The sequence below is a fragment of the Eleutherodactylus coqui genome, chromosome 4 (genome assembly GCF_035609145.1).
Source record: "Eleutherodactylus coqui strain aEleCoq1 chromosome 4, aEleCoq1.hap1, whole genome shotgun sequence".
Classification (NCBI taxonomy): Eukaryota; Metazoa; Chordata; class Amphibia; order Anura; family Eleutherodactylidae; genus Eleutherodactylus; species Eleutherodactylus coqui.
Genome location: NC_089840.1, coordinates 66,465,099 through 66,483,783, shown reverse-complemented (window position 1 = coordinate 66,483,783; position 18,685 = coordinate 66,465,099). Strand labels below are relative to the sequence as shown.

Genomic DNA, 18,685 nt, shown 5'->3' with positions numbered 1-18,685 from the left:
AATTAGCCGCGCTTGCGCAGTCCGGGTCTTCTGCTTTCTTCAATGGAGCCTCTCGTGCAGGATGCCGGCTCCGTGTAGCTCCGCCCTGTCACGTGCCGATTCCAGCCAATCAGGAGGCTGGAATCGGCAATGGACCGCACAGAAGAGCTGCGGTCCACGGAGGAAGAAGATCCCGGCGGCCATCTTCACCGGTAAGTATAGAAGTCACCAGAGCGCGGGGATTCAGGTAAGCGCTGTGCTGTTTTTTTTTTAAGTCCCTGCATCGGGGTTGTCTCGCGCCGAACGGGGGGGGGGGGGTTGAAAAAAAAAAAAAACGTTTCGGCGCGGGACAACCCCTTTAAGCTCGGGACTCGTTTGTGGAAAATTGTCCATTCATACCAATTAACGTCGCGTTTGAGTGAATGTAAAAACGCATATGCATATAAAAGAGCTGCTATCAACATACATAATCAAATTCCATTGTTACAAAATAACCTTATAGCACATAAGAACTTAATCAATTGTATTCATGACCATCACTCATCTACCAATACGCCATTTTCTTACAATATTTAATGTGAACGTGTATTTCAATTAAGCATTGTTCCAGCTGCTAAAAAAAAATCATATTGAAGTCCAATGTGAATCTCTGACCCATACTCTTAATAGTATACATATATCCGTCATAAAGTATTAATAACTAGCAGAGAAATACACGACACTCCAGCGTATTCGGGGTGCTTGATGTAGGTTACCAACCCAGATCAAGATATACATGGAAAACTTTGCACTTTCCAAAAAGTTATTCAAAACTTTGTACTCACAAAAACATTGGATAGTCCACAAATAGGTGATTGCTTTCGGTTATAGAACCGTTATCACCCCAACAGATTGTCTAGTATGTCATACTATGGGCAAAGTCTTACTGGGCAGTAGTTGGTGGGGGCGCTATAACAACCATATGGAGGCACTGGGCATTCACCTATTTGTGGATTGTCCAATATTTTTGTGAAAACAAATTCTTGCATGAACTTTTGTAGAGTGCAGAGTTTTCTATGCAAGTCATGAGGCATTTTCTTCTATACATGTGCTTTTATGTTGCTCTTAGCCACCCATCAAATCACTTCTGGTACTTTTTCGTTCAGCATCAATAAAACCAAGAGAAATGCAATCAAATATTTTTATGTTAATGACATACTAGTTCTTTATACTACTACTGTACCTCAAGTGGTGATGTTTGAAATTACAATATTATATAAGGGATAATGTAAATTACTACATAAGATTATTAGCCACCATTGAGTGTGATAATAAGGAGGAAGTTCAGTCTTCCGTATTTGTGAAACATTGCTTTACATTCAAGTGCTGGTGACATTCCACCATATTCCACCTGCAACTTTGCATCCGTAATAATGTTGAGCAAACCAAACAGTTGAACCGTGTTTCAGGTCGAACTTTGATAAGTTTGGTTCATGGAGAACCCGAATCTTGGGTGGTTCATCTCGGCTGAACCCAAGAATGGCTCTTAGACATTGTTGTACACCAGCTTTAGGGGTACTGGTGAAGGACCAGCTCAGTTGGACCAAACTGAACTTTTTGCTGAAAACTGGCGAATCGCAGAAGCAAACTTTTCAATAGATCACGCATCACTAGTCCGCAATACAAATGTGTCCTGGTCTGACAGCAGGACTATTGACCCAAACTCTGAGCATCATAAGAATATGTTCGTATTGTGGTTGCAAAAACATGGCTGAAATATGGTGATGTGTCACTGGCCGAAAGCTGGCCATACACTTTAAATAGCTGTTAGCCAAACAAAGAGTTTTTTCTCTTAAATCTCCCCCCCCCCCCCCCCACACACACCTTTACTTGCATGTGTTGCTCAGCTGAGCATGAATTTGTCCTGAATGGGGAGAGGTAAGTAAGCAGTGTCAGACACCTCTGGTGCTGGCTTACATTCCCTGAGAACAAAAGGATCATGTATGTTCAACTCCAACAGCCTACTCCTTCCTGTTGAGAAGGAAAAGTTGTGACACTCCCATTTTCATTACAAAATTGGGCGATCTCACCAAAATCAGTGGGTTCAGCCATCATAGCAAAGTGGATAAGGATTTATATGCAGGTCATATATCAGACTGCGTAGATAATGCTTATTAACAACATACATATGGTACACAATGCTTTTTACTTTCACAATGTTTAGATGATATGAAATTAATTCTTACCTGGGTTTTCATCTAACTTCCCAATTGTTTCAATCTGTTCAACTAAGTCATTGGAGTTCCACTGACTCATCCCAATAAGGATGGCACTTTTCCCTTCCACAATCTCCTCTGCAACAATAAAACAAATATTGCTGTTAGCAGACATCTAAAAAAAAATATGTCCATCCAGTTCAGCCTATTACCTTCCAATGTAGCAAAAGCCAATTTTCCACAATTAAAAGGAAAAAAAATTCTTCCTGACTCCAATCTGAGAATCGGAATAATCCCCGGATCAATAACCCTTTTGAAGTTAATAATGATTATAACATATAATATTGTATCACTCAAGAAAGGCGTCCAGGCCCTTTTAAACTCTTTTAGTGAATTTGCCATCACCATGTCCTTAGGCAGAGAGTTCCATAATCTCACTGCTCTTACAGTAAAGAACCCCCTTCCATGTCTGTGTGGTTGAAGTTTATTTGGAACTATATATATTTTATACAGAGCTGCAAAACCGCTGCTTCTCTTTACGTAGTGATAGAGATGAACTGTCAGGTTGACCAACAATTGCAGCTCTATCTACCCATTTATTCCCAGTATTCCACTGATCCTGCTAGTTTTTTTTTTCTCCCTGCCTTCCCATCCCTGAGCAATCAGTGCCATTAGATTTGGCAAACATAATATACATATGAGGTCATATACAGTCAAGATGCGCTCACCAGCCTGAGTTTCCAAGGAGGAGTGAATCAGTCACTGGGAACTGATGCTGGTGACCACCCTGTTAGGTACAGCAGACAGGTCTGCTTCTCTGCAATGTCTGCTATCTGAGTTTGCATTTATTTTGCTTCAGCATCTCTGGAGTTAACACTTCCTGACTCCTCCACCCAGCTGGAGGCTGTTTGGCAATCACTCCACTATATAGCTTCCCCAGTTCTGGTATCCAGTGCTTCCGGGTTTCTGTTATTCCTATGACGGCTTGTGGCTACTGCTCCTGCAGTTTCCCCTGTGGCAACCTATCTCCAGTCTGCACCTGCTCACATCCTCGGCTCCAGTCCCTGCTTAGTATGACTTCTTCCTGTTGTAGGGCTTTGACAGGGTTATTCAGCTCCCGGGTTCCTGCTTGGGGCCGTCCTTGTCAGGACGATTGCTCCGCTTATGTTAGGCAGGGACTTACTATTCCTCACCAGCCAGGGCTAGCTCCGTCCTAGTTTTTATCTCGTACCCAGCAATGTGCTGAGTAGTGAGCGTCTGTTCTCTAGGTCAGCTGTCACTTCTGCCGGGTGTTTTCCCGACACAGTGGTTCCATACTCGCAGACGTAACTCACACCCTTCAGCAGATTCTCACATCATAAAAGTTTGGCAACCTGCAGGCATCACTAGGGGGAGCATAGGAACTTATTACATACATTTATTATTAAGCTCAGTGAGAGTTGTATAAATCTGTGTAGTAAGGCCCCTTCATTGGTGCATGCAGATAGAAAGTATTTTATAATATAATTCTATGGCTGTGGGAAAGCTAGTAGGAAATCTGAAGCTCTGAAAAATGGTGCTCAGCCACTATAAAGATATATTATTAAATGAATCATGTTAATTAGATGTTCATGTATTAATTATCTTATTTGCATGTTGTATTAAGGCATTCATACATAATGTAGCTGTTCCCATGAAACAATGATGAGACCAGCTGCAGCAAATAAATTAGTGGTATAATCCAAAAGTGCTTACCACAACTCGGTGCAGCGTGTTCAGGCACCCTTAGTGTTCACAAGTCGTAATTAGAATGAAAAGCCATTACAAATAATCTAACAGTTGCAACTACCCTGCTAGTTGATGTTTTCATCGCATAGGGATTTGTTCACACAGACGTTTAATTGGGTTTCCGCTGATGTTTGATGCTCCGAGTAACCTAATTTGCTGTGCTATTCTTTCGTATGTAGAAAAATATGCAAACTTGATGGACCCATTATGCGTCAATGGTGTCTATCATTATCCATTACACAAGAGATCCATTGCAAATGTCAAGGTTGTCATCATTAATAATTGAAGGCAAGACACTAGTGTGATGTGAGCCCCGGAGATTTTCTCTGTATTGCTCAGACAAAGATAATAGAGTGTTGTTACATCAAACTTTAGTTGTAATATATCCTTTGTCTGCTGGGGAAATATGGCAGCACTTCCACAGCTGAAGGGGACAAACTGAATAACATGTTATCTGAATATGACCTACTATATAAATCAAGATTTCATGTTAGTGTGGTTTTACACTGAAAAGTAGCTGTTGTCAACAACTAGCCAACAACTTTGGAGGGAGGTAAGCATTTGTTCAGCATGCACCTCCCACCAAATATCGATTGGTTCCTGCCTTTTTTTAAACATTTTGCCCTCCCACTTAACACTCATTGGTTCCCTTTCTTATGTGAAAGCATAGAAGCAATAAGTCTTGGGACAACTGCTGAGCGCTTATGTAAAGCAACCCTAAGCTGTACAGTCCGTGAGTGAATGGAGCGAAGGTCTCACTGGTGTGCTGCATTCAGTTGAATAAGAGCAATTTAAAGTACTTTGGAAATTTTCAGCACTGTTAATGAAGTGAATGGCAGTGCTCCATTCTTTCGGGAACCGATTAGACCCCTGTTCTTAGGATCGGTGGAGGTTCAAGTGGTTGGACCGCCACTGATCATAAAAATAATCCCATATCCCGTGAAGAGGGAATAACTTTAAACCTTGGCATACCCCCTTTAAGACAAAGTGTTGTCGAAGAATAAATAATGGTGGCATATTCTACAAATGCTCTATCAGCAATGGTCCTATTCCCAACAATCACCAGAACAAAGCAGTAGTGAGGCCAGGTATGTGCATATTGCTTTGTCTCCTAAAGACTCCTCTCAGCCTTTTCCATGCTCAACCATGAAGTATAACTGACCAACAATGTAGCCTCTGAAGAATGCTGAATAAGCTGATGGGAAACATATTGATACAGTAGCAGCATCCAAGGAGCGGGCCTAGGAGATAGAGTAGAGTTTAGCCCTTGTCCTGGGGCTCTACCATCTCCCGTCATGAGGGTAGCAAGGGGACCCATCCAAGGAACCGAGAGCTGGCTATTAAATGAGGGTAACCCAACTGGTTTACTTTGAGTTTTTTGTCACGTGTGACGCCACCGTCCCATTAGCTGCGGTGGAACTAGGCGGTGTTGTAAATAAAACAGTCCACTCACAGGAGCAAAACCGGGAACAGATGGCAAAGCTTGTTTACTTAAGATAATGCGAAAGAAATAGTCCATAAACACTTTACAACCAGCAGCACTGGAATAAGCAGTTTGTTATGCTGTGTGGCAGGGAGATTCTTGGGTAGGCAGAAGAAATCCACAGTCCCGTTATATGTGGGTCCTGATCCCGGCACCAATCTCCTCTCTCTTTCTCTCTAGGTCTCTACCAGCACACACTCACAGTTCCCGATGCTATCCCAGATAGCTGGCGACTCCTCTAGCTCTCCCAAGGGTTGCAAACTCCTGAGGGTAGTAGTCCCCAGGCGGCCGTCAGGCCATCCTCTCGGCCTCTTCCATACTGGGCGTCAGCAAGTCAAGCCTGAGTTTCTTCTAGGACTCGCTGGAGCTCTCCTCTTCAGAGCTCCTGATAGACCCTTGCACTGGTTCAGAACAGACTCAGGACAGCACTCACCTTCGTTGCATCTTGCATAGACTGACTTACTCCTCCTCTCTCACATTTTGCAAACATTAACATAAAGCATGGTCAAATGACCACAAACTCATAACACAAAACGATACATTTTCAGACAGAGACAGCTCATTTGCAGACATTAACTCATTCATTCCTGCAAACACCAATATACATTTTCCAGAATCATACCACATTCAAAGACAATATACAAGACAATATAGACTACATATAGCATGCATTTTTGAGGGGCCCCATTGTTCTGGGCCACTACACAGTGCTTTCTGGATCAGCTCTTATTGACATAGTCTAGCTATGTGTCTCCAATGTCTATGCTTAGACAATTCCTTTAAAGAATATGCTAAAATCCTTTATAAAACCAGTTTATAACCCAGAAATAGTGCAAAGCCGCATGGTGTTCTGTTGCAGATGAACAGATTCTACAGGCTTCTCACTTCATGTTGCAGCATATTCTGCCCAAATCCTGTATTGGCAATGTTGCATCTAGAAATGATTATTTATGCTCAGCAGCATAAACAGCTCATCCAAACCCATTCTTTATGTCAGATCTATTTTAATCCCCGGCTTGTTAGTAAACATTGTTTCTTTCATTAAACTTTTCAATACAGTGCTTTGATTCCCCACAGAATGATAGAATATACAATAAGTGAAATCAGACACGATGTAGCAACTTATCCACAGATGATATAAATCAGATACATTAAACTTGCTAACCGCTACCATATTTTTTGCAAATAGAAGAGTCAGTAAGACACTGTGGCGTCTTAGCAGCACCAAGCAGCAAGAGCAATACCGTGAATGGATGGACACGCTACTATTGTCAAAGTCTTCTGGTTGCCATGGCTACATTTCAAAGCCTTGCAGCAAATACCCATGCGGTGAGAGGATGTTATGGTTCTAAAGAAGACGGTCAAGAATAAATCCAATAATAGCTGCTCATTACGAGGACAATAATGAAGGGATTTCACAGTGAGTCTCTGTAAACCCTTCCCCTTTACAGATAAGGAGGCTAATAATATTAATTTGTAAATTATACATTGCGGTATATATGGTGTTTATTATATAAGCCATAATACCGTATGTGACTGTCCAGCTATTATTGACCTCCATAAGCTTGACAATTGCATGCTGGTAGATTTAGTTTTACGAGAGGTTAGCAATATGAACTAACTTGAGAGTGTGTACCAGCATGAAGAGGTATATAGTACATATCATAATATGTGTTACTATGTAGGAGCAAAGCTTATTATGGAAATCCGTATTTTTAGTCAAGAATATAGATGAGCAAGTATACTCGCTAAAGGCAATTGCTCGAGCGAGCATTGCCTTTAGCGAGTATCTCCCCCGCTCGAGACGGAAGGTTCGGGTGCCGGCGCGGGGGAGCGCTGAGTAGCGGCAGTCAGCAGGAGGAAGCGGGGGGGGGGGGGGGGAGAGAGGGAGAGAGATATCTCCCCTCCGTTCCGCCCCGCTCTCCCCCGCAGCTCCCTGCCCACTGCCGGCACCCGAACCTTCAGTCTCGAGCGGGGAGATACTCGCTAAAGGCAATGCTCGCTCGAGCAATTGCCTTTAGCGAGTATACTCGCTCATCTCTAGTCAAGAAGCAAATGCAAGAAAATATTGAATAGATACTGAGGATTAAAGAATAAAGATGAGCGAGCACCAAAATGCTCGGGTGCTCTTTACTCGAGTCGAACTTCCCGCGATGCTCGAGGGTTCGTTTCGAGTAACGAATCCCATTAAAGTCAATGGGCGACTCGAGCATTTTTGTATATCGCCGATGCTCGCTAAGGTTTTCATTTGTGAAAATCTGGGCAATTCAAGAAAGTGATGGGAACGACACAGAAACGGATAGGGCAGGCGAGGGGCTACATGTTGGGCTCCATCTCAAGTTCCCAGGTCCCACTATTAAGCCACAATAGCGGCAAGAGTGCCCCCCCCCCCCCGCAGTGTCAGCATAAAGATCGTTCTCCTCTGCCTCACCAATCAGAGGCAGCTCTCACTCACACCCATTCATGAATTCATGAATGGGTGAGTGCTGCCTCTGATTGACAGCTGAGAGCTGCCCCTGATTGGTCCCTGCGCTGAGCCAATCAGAGGCAGCACTCACCCATTCATGAATTTATGAATGGGTGTGAGTGAGAGCTGCCTCTGATTGGTGAGGCTGTGACCAATCAGAGGCAGCTCATTCAGCAGGCGGGGATTTTAAATCAGGAGAACTGCCGGCCAGACGCAGCTGAACTCCGGCTGCAGCGGAAAGGTGAGTATACATTTTTTTTTATTTTTACACATTTTAGGATGATTTTCAGGTAAGGGCTTATATTTTTAAGCCCTTCCCGAAAATTAATCCCGCGCTCCCCGGCAGCCCATTGCTTTCAATGGAGCCGGCTGTATTGCCAGCTCCATTGAATTCAATGGGCTAACATCGTTCTTCTCTGCCACAGCTGTTACAGCTGTGGCAGAGGAGAATGATCTTTATGCTGACAGTGCGGGGGGTGGGTGTCTCACTCCCGCGCTCGCCGGCAGCCCATTGCTTTCAATAGAGCCGGCTGTATTGCCAGCTCCATTGAATTCAATGGGCTAACATCGTTCTTCTCTGCCACAGCTGTTACAGCTGTGGCAGAGGAGAACGATCTTTATGCTGACAGTGTGGGGGGTGGGTGTCTCACTCCCGCGCTCGCCGGCAGCCCATTGCTTTCAATGGAGCCGGCTGTATTGCCGACTCCATTGAATTCAATGGGCTAACATCGTTCTTCTCTGCCACAGCTGTTACAGCTATGGCAGAGGAGAACGATCTTTATGCTGACATATATATATATATTTTTTTTTTTTACACATTTTAGGATGATTTTCAGGTAAGGGCTTATATTTTTAAGCCCTTCCCGAAAATTCATCCTGAGATCGCCCGCAGCCCATTGCTTTCAATGGAGCTGGCTGTATTGCCGGCTCCATTGAATTCAATGGTCAGTGCTCGTTTAATCGAGACGAGTACCACGTGGTGCTCGTCTCGAGTAACAAGCATCTCGAGCACCCTAATACTCGAACGAGCATCAAGCTCGGACGAGTATGCTCGCTCATCTCTATTAAAGAAGTAAACAGAAAATTAACTAAATCAAATATTCTTCCCTTAATTTCCTCCTTTCCTTTGATCCTGTTTTATCTCATATTACAATTAAAACTGAGATCATCCATGTCCCTCCTTCTTTGCTCTATCTTGTGTCTGGATGGAAGACAACTGGCTGCAGCAGGAGCCTCTCCCTCTGCTCTGCATACAGTAGGGCACAAGGATTGTTAAAGTGTACCCACACTTTTAGATGACTTTTCAGAACTAGCCACTGTGTGTACATAAGAATAACACAATTACCTTCCATCCTAAAGGAAGTGTCTTTTGGATTTATCCTAGACTTCCCCTTCCACCTCTCAAGTAAAGGCCCATTTAATTACAACGATTATCGCTCAAAAGATGTCTTTTGAGCAATAATCGTTGTGTTATTTACATCACACGCTGAGTGATCACCTTGCGTTTGGAGGATGCAGAGAACAAGTGGGAGGGCCGCTTGTTCTCTACATCCAGCTGTTCCCCGCTGGGAGTGCCCGGCTGTCATACAGCCGAGAGCTCCCAACGGAGGATGCAGAAGACAGGTGGGGTGTCCCCCCTTGCCTCCTGCATCCAGCTGTTCCCCGCTCAGAGCTTCCTGCTGTTATACAGCCGCGCGCTCTGTGTGGAGGATGCAGAAGACAAGCGGGGTGGCCCCGCTTGTCTTCTGCATCCAGCTTTTTTTATGCACGGAGCGCCCGAGTGTTATACAGCCAAACGCTCCATGTGGGGTATAGAGAACGCAGCCGGACAGTTGCATTCTTCATACCCTGCCTGTTATCAGGGAGCAGAATACAGCTGAAACAATAGTATCAGCTGTATCCCGCTGTGAATCCCTGATAAGACTCATCATTGTCTTTCAGCATGCTGAAAGACAACAATGAGCAATGGTTTAACGAAAACTGCACAACATCAGTGCAGTCAGACAACGATTATCGCTCAAAAGATGGCTTTGAGTGATTTTTGAGTAATAATTAGAGATGAGCGAACGTACTCGTCCGAGCTTGATATTCGTGCGAATATTAGCGTGTTCGGGATGCTCGGTACTCGTAACGAGCACCACGCGGTGTTCTGGTTACTTTCAGTTTCCTCTCTGAGACGTTAGCGCGCTTTTCTGGCCAATTGAAAGACAGGGAAGGCATTACAACTTCCCCCTGTGACGTTCAAGCCCTATACCACCCCCCTGCTGTGAGTGGCTGGGGCGATCAGATGTCACCCGAGTATAAAAATCGGCCCCTCCCGCGGCTCGCCTCAGATGTCTTGTGAGTTAGCTGAGGGAAAGTGCTATCGTGCTGGAGCTGCTGTAGGGAGAGCGTTAGGAGTTAGTGTAGGCTTCAAGAACCCCAACGGTCCTTCTCAGGGCCACATCTAATAGTGTGCAGTACTGTGTTAGCACTGTATTTTTTTTTTTTTCCAAAATTGGATCTGCAGAGCATTGCGCCCTGCAATAGGGACAGAAGTGGTGGTTAGGCAGGGAGAGTGTTAGCAGTGAGTGTAGGCTTCAAGAACCCCAACGGTCCTTTCTAGGGCCACATCTATCCGTGTGCAGTACTGTCCACGCTGCTGTTAGCAGTGTTGCATTTTTTTTTTTTTTTCTCAAAACCGGCTGTGCAGACTATTGCACCCGGCAATAATACTACAGGGATAGAATTGTGTAGGCAGGGCCAGAAGACATACATTATTCATTGAATAGACGCAGTGTGGCTTTTTCTTTGAAAAACAAGGGAAAACATTCTATTTCGCCTGCCTCTGACAGTCCTCAGGGCTCTGGGTACGTGTGTGCTGCGTGCAGAACGTTAAAAAAAATCAGACGCAGCCAGCTACGTTTTACTGCAGGCTTGCGCCAATTTTTTTCCTGCATGGGAAATCCCTGATCTGCTGTAGCGAATAACTTTGCATCACTGCAGTTCTCTGACACATTTGCAGGGCCACAACACAGTTATTAAACTTAGTAGTATTCATTGAATACACGCAGTGTGGCTTGTCCTTTGAAAAACAAGGGAAAAAATTCTATTTTGGCTGCAGGCTTGCGCCAATTTCTTTCCTGCATGGGAAATCCCTGATCTGCTGTAGCGAATAACTTTGCATCACTGCAGTTCTCTGACACATTTGCAGGGCCACAACACAGTTATTAAACTTAGTAGTATTCATTGAATACACGCAGTGTGGCTTGTCCTTTGAAAAACAAGGGAAAAAATTCTATTTTGGCTGCAGGCTTGCGCCAATTTCTTTCCTGCATGGAAAATCCCTGATCTGCTGTAGCGAATAACTTTGCATCACTGCAGTTCTCTGACACATTTGCAGGGCCACAACACAGTTATTAAACGTAGTAGTATTCATTGAATACACGCAGTGTGGCTTGTCCTTTGAAAAACAAGGGAAACAACTCTATTTTGGCTGCAGGCTTGCGCCAATTTCTTTCCTGGCTTGGAAATCACTGGTAATACAGCATGCTGAGGGGTAGGGGTAGGCCTAGAGGACGTGGACGCGGCCGAGGACGCGTAGGCCCAAGTGAGGATGTGGGCACAGGCCGAGCTCCTGATCCAGGTGTGTCGCAGCCGACTGCTGCACGATTAGGAGAGAGGCACGTTTCTGGCGTCCCCACATTCATCGCCCAATTAATGGGTCCACGCGGGAGAACTTTATTAGAAAATGAGCAGTGTGAGCAGGTCCTGTCGTGGATGGCAGAAAGTGCTTCGAGCAAGCTATCATCCACCCACAGTTCTGCGCCGTCCAGTGCTGCAAATCCGAATCCTCTGTCTGCTGCTCCTCCTTCCTCCCAGCCTCCTCACTCCACTACAATGACACATGCTCAGGAGCAAGAAGACTCCCAGGAACTGTTCTCGGGCCCCTGCTCAGATTGGGCAGCAGTGGTTCCTCTCCCACCAGAGGAGTTTATCGTCTCTGATGCACAACCATTGGAAAGTTCCCGGGGTCCGGGGGATGAGGCTGGGGACTTCCGGCAACTGTCTCAAGACCTTTCAGTGGGTGAGGAGGACGATGACGATGAGAGACAGTTGTCTTGCAGTGAGGTAGTAGTAAGGGCAGTAAGTCCGAGGGAGGAGCGCACAGAGGATTCGGAGGAAGAGCAGCAGGACGATGAGGTGACTGACCCCACCTGGTGTGCAACGCCTACTCAGGACAGGTCTTCAGAGGGGCAGGCAAGGGCAGCAGCAGGGCAGGTTGCAAGAGGCAGTGAGGTGGCCAGGGGTGGAGGCAGGGCCAGACCGAATAATCCACCAACTGTTTCCCAAAGCGCACCCTTGCGCCATGCCACCCTGCAGAGGCCGAGGTGCTCTAAGGTCTGGCAGTTTTTCACAGAGACGCCTGACGACCGACGAACAGTGGTGTGCAACCTTTGTCGCGCCAAGATCAGCCGGGGAGCCACCACCAACAGCCTCACCACCACCAGCATGCGCAGACATATGATGGCCAAGCACCCCACAAAGTGGGACGAAGGCCGTTCACCGCCTCCGGTTTGCACCGCTGCCTCTCCCCCTGTGCCCCAACCTGCCACTGAGATCCAACCCCCCTCTCAGGACACAGGCACTACCGTCTCCTGGCCTGCACCCACACCCTCACCTCCGCTGTCCTCGGCCCCATCCACCAATGTCTCGCACCGCACAGTCCAGCCGTCGCTAGCGCAAGTGTTGGAGCGCAAGCGCAAGTACGCCGCCACGCACCCGCACGCTCAATCGTTAACCGTCCACATAGCCAAATTTATCAGCCTTGAGATGCTGCCGTATAGAGTTGTGGAAATGGAGACTTTCAAAGCTATGATGGCGGCGGCGGCCCCGCGCTACTCAGTTCCCAGTCGCCACTACTTTTCCCGATGTGCCGTCCCAGCCCTGCACGACCACGTCTCCCGCAACATTGTACGCGCCCTCACCAATGCGGTTAGTGGCAAGGTCCACTTAACTACGGACACGTGGACAAGCACAGGCGGGCAGGGCCACTACATCTCCCTGACGGCACATTGGGTGAATTTAGTGGAGGCTGGGACAGAGTCAGAGCCTGGGACCGCTCACGTCCTACCCACCCCCAGAATTGCGGGCCCCAGCTCGGTGGTGGTATGTTCGGCGGTGTATGCTTCCTCCACTAAAGCACCCTCCTCCTCCTCCTCCTCCTCAACCTCTGTCTCGCAATCTAGATGTGTCAGCAGCAGCAGGACGTCGCCAGCAGTCGGTGTCGCGCGGCGTGGCAGCACAGCGGTGGGCAAGCGTCAGCAGGCCGTGCTGAAACTACTCAGCTTAGGAGATAGGAGGCACACGGCCCACGAACTGCTGCAGGGTCTGACAGAGCAGACAGACCATTGGCTTGCGCCGCTGAGCCTCCAACCGGGCATGGTCGTGTGTGACAACGGCCGTAACCTGGTGGCGGCTCTGCAGCTCGGCAGCCTCACTCACGTGCCATGCCTGGCCCACGTCTTTAATTTGGTGGTTCAGCGCTTTCTGAAAAGCTACCCACGCTTGTCAGACCTGCTCGTAAAGGTGCGCCGGCTCTGCGCACATTTCCGCAAGTCCCACATGGACGCTGCCACCCTGCGCACCCTGCAACATCGGTTTAATCTGCCAGTGCACAGACTGCTGTGCGACGTGCCCACACGGTGGAACTCTACGCTCCACATGTTGGCTAGGCTCTATGAGCAGCGTAGAGCTATAGTGGAATACCAACTCCAACATGGGCGGCGCAGTGGGAGTCAGCCTCCTCAATTCTTTTCAGAAGAGTGGGCCTGGTTGGCAGACATCTGCCAGGTCCTTCGAAACTTTGAGCAGTCTACCCAGGTGGTGAGCGGCGATGCTGCAATCATTAGCGTCACCATTCCTCTGCTATGCATCTTGAGAAGTTCCCTGCAAACCATAAAGGCAGCCGCTTTGCGCTCGGAAACAGAGCCGGGGGAAGACAGTATGTTGCTGGATAGTCAGAGCACCCTCCTGTCTATATCTCAGCGCGTTCAGGAGGAGGAGGAGGAGCATGAGGAGGATGAAGAGGAGGGGGAAGAGACAGCTTGGCCCACTGCTGACGGTACCCATGCTGCTTGCCTGTCATCATTTCAGCGTGTATGGCCTGAGGAGGAGGAGGAGGAGGAGGAGGAGGAGGATCCTGAAAGTGATCTTCCTAGTGCGGACAGCCATGTGTTGCGTACAGGTACCCTGGCACACATGGCTGACTTCATGTTAGGATGCCTTTCTCGTGACCCTCGCGTTACACGCATTCTAGCCACTACGGATTACTGGGTGTACACACTGCTCGACCCACGCTATAAGGAGAACCTTCCCACTCTCATTCCCGAAGAGGAAAGGGGTTCGAGAGTGTTGCTATACCACAGGACCCTGGCGGACAAGCTGATGGTAAAATTCCCATCCGACAGCGCTAGTGGCAGAAGGCGCAGTTCCGAGGGCCAGGTAGCAGGGGAGGTGCGGAGATCGAGCAGCATGTACAGCCCAGGCAGTGCAACAGTCTTTAAGGGCCTGGACAGCTTTATGGCTCCCCAGCAAGACTGTGTCACCGCTCCCCAGTCAAGGCTGAGTCGGCGGGAGCACTGTAAAAGGATGGTGAGGGAGTACGTAGCCGATCGCACGACCGTCCTCCGTGACGCCTCTGCCACCTACAACTACTGGGTGTCGAAGCTGGACACGTGGCCTGAACTCGCGCTGTATGCCCTGGAGGTGCTTGCTTGTCCTGCGGCTAGCGTGTTGTCGGAGAGGGTGTTTAGTGCGGCTGGGGGAATCATCACAGATAAGCGTACCCGCCTGTCAACCGACAGTGCCGACAGGCTAACACTCATCAAGATGAACAAAGCCTGGATTTCCCCAGACTTCTCTTCTCCACCAGCGGACAGCAGCGATACCTAAGCAATACGTAGGCTGCACTCGCGGATGGAAGCATAGTTCTCTCTCACCATCCAAAACGGGGACATTTCTGCTTCATCAATCTGTGTATAATATTCCTCCTCCTCCTCCTGCTCCTCCTCCTGAAACCTCACGTAATCACGCTGAACGGGCAATTTTTCTTAGGGCCACAAGGCTCACTCATATAATTTTTCTAAAAATTTTTTATACGTTTTAATGCTCTTAAAAGCGTTGGAACTTTAACTTGAACCAATTTTTCGTTCAACTGGGCTGCCTCCAGGCCTAGTTACCACTTAAGCCACATTAACCAAAGCGATTAATGGGTTTCACCTGCCATCTTGGTTGGGCATGGCCAATTTTTACTGAGGTACATTAGTACTGTTGGTACACCAATTTTTTTGGGCCCTCACCTACAGTGTAATCATAGCAATTTCTATGTTCTTCGCCTGCACTCATGGTACAGAAAGGTGTGTGCGGTTGGCCTACACTTTAGCTACATAAATGTAACTTGGGCCTTGGCTATACTGCAGCTACTGAAATGGAACTAAGACTGCGCTCCCACTATACTGCTGCTTCGGAATTGTTCCTGGGGCCTGTGTAGGCTGCTACTATTACTTAAATGGAACTTAGACTATGCTCCTCCTATATTGCTGCTTCGGAATTGTTACTGGGGCCTGTCTTGAGTGCTACTATTACTGAAATGGAACAAAGACTGCGCTCCCACTATACTGCTGCTTCGGAATTGTTACTGGGGCCTGTCTTGAGTGCTACTATTACTGAAATGGAACTAATACTGTGCTCCCCCTATAATGCTGCTAGTGATATGTTAGTGGGGCCTGTCCTAATGCTACGGCTGAAATGTTACTAATTCTGGGCTCTGCCTATACCACTGCTAATGGTATGTCTCTGGGGTGTGGAAACAGAGGCTTCCCAAAGACATGATGGCGGCGAGGCCATTTCCCACCAACGCGGTTACTGTTAAGGTGCTTATAACCACGGACACGTGGAGAGGACATGTAGTGCCTCAAAAACATCCCCCTCCTCCTCCAACAATGAAAACATTCTTGGCAAATGCCTTTGCATTGGTTCGTCTGGTGGCAGTCCAAGAATTTCACCTTTGCCTACACAACAAGAGAGCCCCCCCCACCATCCCCCCGCCACGGCCCACCTAATCCTGGCCACATTCCGAAAACCAACAAAATACAACCGTGCTACTAGGTCCGCAGTCACCACCACATTACCACCAACGCGGTTACTGTTAAGGTGCTTATAACCACGGACACGTGGAGAGGACACGTAGTGCCTCAAAAACATCCCCCTCCTCGTCCAACAATGAAAACATTCTTGGCAAATGCCTTTGCATTGGTTCGTCTGGTGGCAGTCCAAGAATTTCACCTTTACCGACACAACACGAGAGCCCCCCCACCATCCCCCCGCCACGGCCCACTTAATCCTGGCCACATTCCGAAAACCAACAAAATACAACCGTGCTACTAGGTCCGCAGTCACCACCACATTACCACCAACGCGGTTACTGTTAAGGTACATATTACCAGTCTGACTGGGGCATGCAGACACCTTGACAGAATGAATAGTGTGTGGCACATAGGTTCCCCATTGCTATGCCCACGTGTGCAGCTCCTGATGGAGGTGGCACAGGATTGGATTTCTCATTGCTTCTGTACAGCATTGTGGGCTATCGCCCCACCACTTTTAAAAGAGGGTCGCTGCCTAGTCGTGCCAACCCTCTGCAGTGTGTGCCTGCAGTTCCTCCTCATGGCAGACGCACTTATAAATAGACATGAGGGTGGTGTGGCATGAGGGCAGCTGAAGGCTGCGCAGGGACAGTTTGGTGTGCGCTGTGGACACTGTGTCGTGCAGGGGGGAGGGGGGTTGGGCAGCATGTAACCCAGGAGAAGTGGCAGCGGAGTGTCATGCAGGCAGTGATTGTGCTTTGTTGTAGCTAGTGTGGTGCTTAGCTAAGGTATGCCATGCTAATGAGGGCTTTTCAGAAGTAAAAGTTGTTGGGAGGGGGGGGGGCACTCTTGCCGGTATTGTGGCTTAATAGTGGGACCTGTGAACTTGAGATGCAGCCCAACATGTAGCCCCTCGCCTGCCCTATCCGTTTCTGTGTCGTTCCCATCACTTTCTTGAATTGCCTAGATTTTCACACATGAAAACCTTAGCGAGCATCGGCGAAATACAAAAATGCTCCGGTAGCCCATTGACTTCAATGGGGTTCGTTACTCGAAACGAACCCTCGAGCATCGCGATAAATTCGTTCCGAGTAACGAGCACCCGAGCATTTTGGTGTTCGCTCATCTCTAGTAATAATCATTGTGTCTAAATGGGCATTAAGTGTATTTTTTTGGTGATTTTGCTAAATTACTGGTTATACTTTATGGGCTAGAGTTCTGGGCTCATTTGTTTGTTCTATTTTAATACTACCTATTAGCTGGCTTAGTTTAATCCAACTTTTGGCACATTGTGTCACATTTAGAATATGCCACCTTTTTCACAAAGCCACAACCCTTTGTCAGACACAGTGAAAAAAAAAAGTGTCAGAAAGTGTCTAAAACACATCATTAATGGGCTGCAAAGTTTTCTGGTGTAATTTGTGCAAGAAAACTGTCGAATTTTCAATAGTAAATGTGCCCCATTTTTCCCAGAGTAGTAATGACATCTTTCCATTGTCACGCTTCCACCACTTACGTTTCACAAATCTAGTCCCTTTTATTGCACTGGCACAAGAGTATTATTTTTATTGGGCAAATACTCATTAATATTTGCAGAGTAGTAAATAAAATATGTGGAGGCAAACAATGCTAACATAACAGCCGTATGTCATCAGTATTTCATCTGAGACGTCTGTAATATGGATCCGTATTAAGAAGTGTATGTTTTTACATACACTCGCCTGAAATCAGCCTAATGGAGTAGAGATTTATTTTAATATTCCCATTCTGTCTTTTCCCTAGGCACATGCCTAAATAGTTAATATGGCATTGAACAAAATCTTATGTTAGATTTTTTCACCACTCTATGCAGACATTCATCTTTAGAAATGAGCATGTGTGCTTCATAGAGATCACTGATCTCTATATAACAATCCATCTCACATCCAGTATCAGATTGCACAGTGTTCTTGCACATTTTAATGAGATTAAAAAAAAAACTAACTAAAATTGGTTTACAACAATGCTCCGTACTGTGGTATTTGGTCTTAATAATGCTACCTTAATAATGCACCCTAAATTGCAGCACCCGATGACGGATATCAGGGCTGAAGAGTTGGCTGCTTATTTCAAGAAGAAAATCGATGACATCCAGCAGGAAATAACCTCCCAATTCTAGACTATCTCTGACCCTAGTCTCATTAGTACTGCATCTAGCTCCTGCTTACTCTCTGTATTCAGACCAACGACGGAGGAAGAAGTCTCCAAACTGCTCTCCTCTGCTCGCCCCACCACCTGCAAGAAATCGACACTTTACTCGACCAATGCTGCCAACTACCAACTCATCTCCCACCTTCCTTTCATCTCCAAACTATTAGAACGCCTGGTTTACTCTTGCCTTATAAGCTATTTATCAGAACACTCTCTTCTTGATCCCCTACAGTCCGGCTTCTGCCCTCTACACTCGACAGAAACTGCTCTCAATAAAGTGTCAAACGACGTCCTGATGTCCAAATCAAGGGGTGACTACTCCCTACTGATCCTCCTCGATCTCTCCGCTGCATTTGACACTGTCGACTACAAACTCCTCCTCAGTATGCTTCGCTCCATCGGACTAAAGGACACTGCTCTCTTCTAGTTCTCCTACGTATCTGACCGCTCATTCAGTGTATCCTTTGCTGGCTCTGCC

The 18,685-nt window shown here is 47.0% G+C and overlaps 1 protein-coding gene across 1 annotated transcript in view; it reads right to left on the bottom strand.

The window, feature by feature from the left end:
• Window positions 1–18,685, bottom strand: part of PITPNM3 (PITPNM family member 3) — a 498,866-nt gene that overhangs the window by 294,719 nt on the left and 185,462 nt on the right. Inside the window, exon 4 of the mRNA XM_066599616.1 lies at window positions 2,205–2,312. Within this exon, the coding sequence (XP_066455713.1) occupies window positions 2,205–2,312 (108 nt within the window). The remainder of the gene's footprint in view (window positions 1–2,204; window positions 2,313–18,685) is intronic.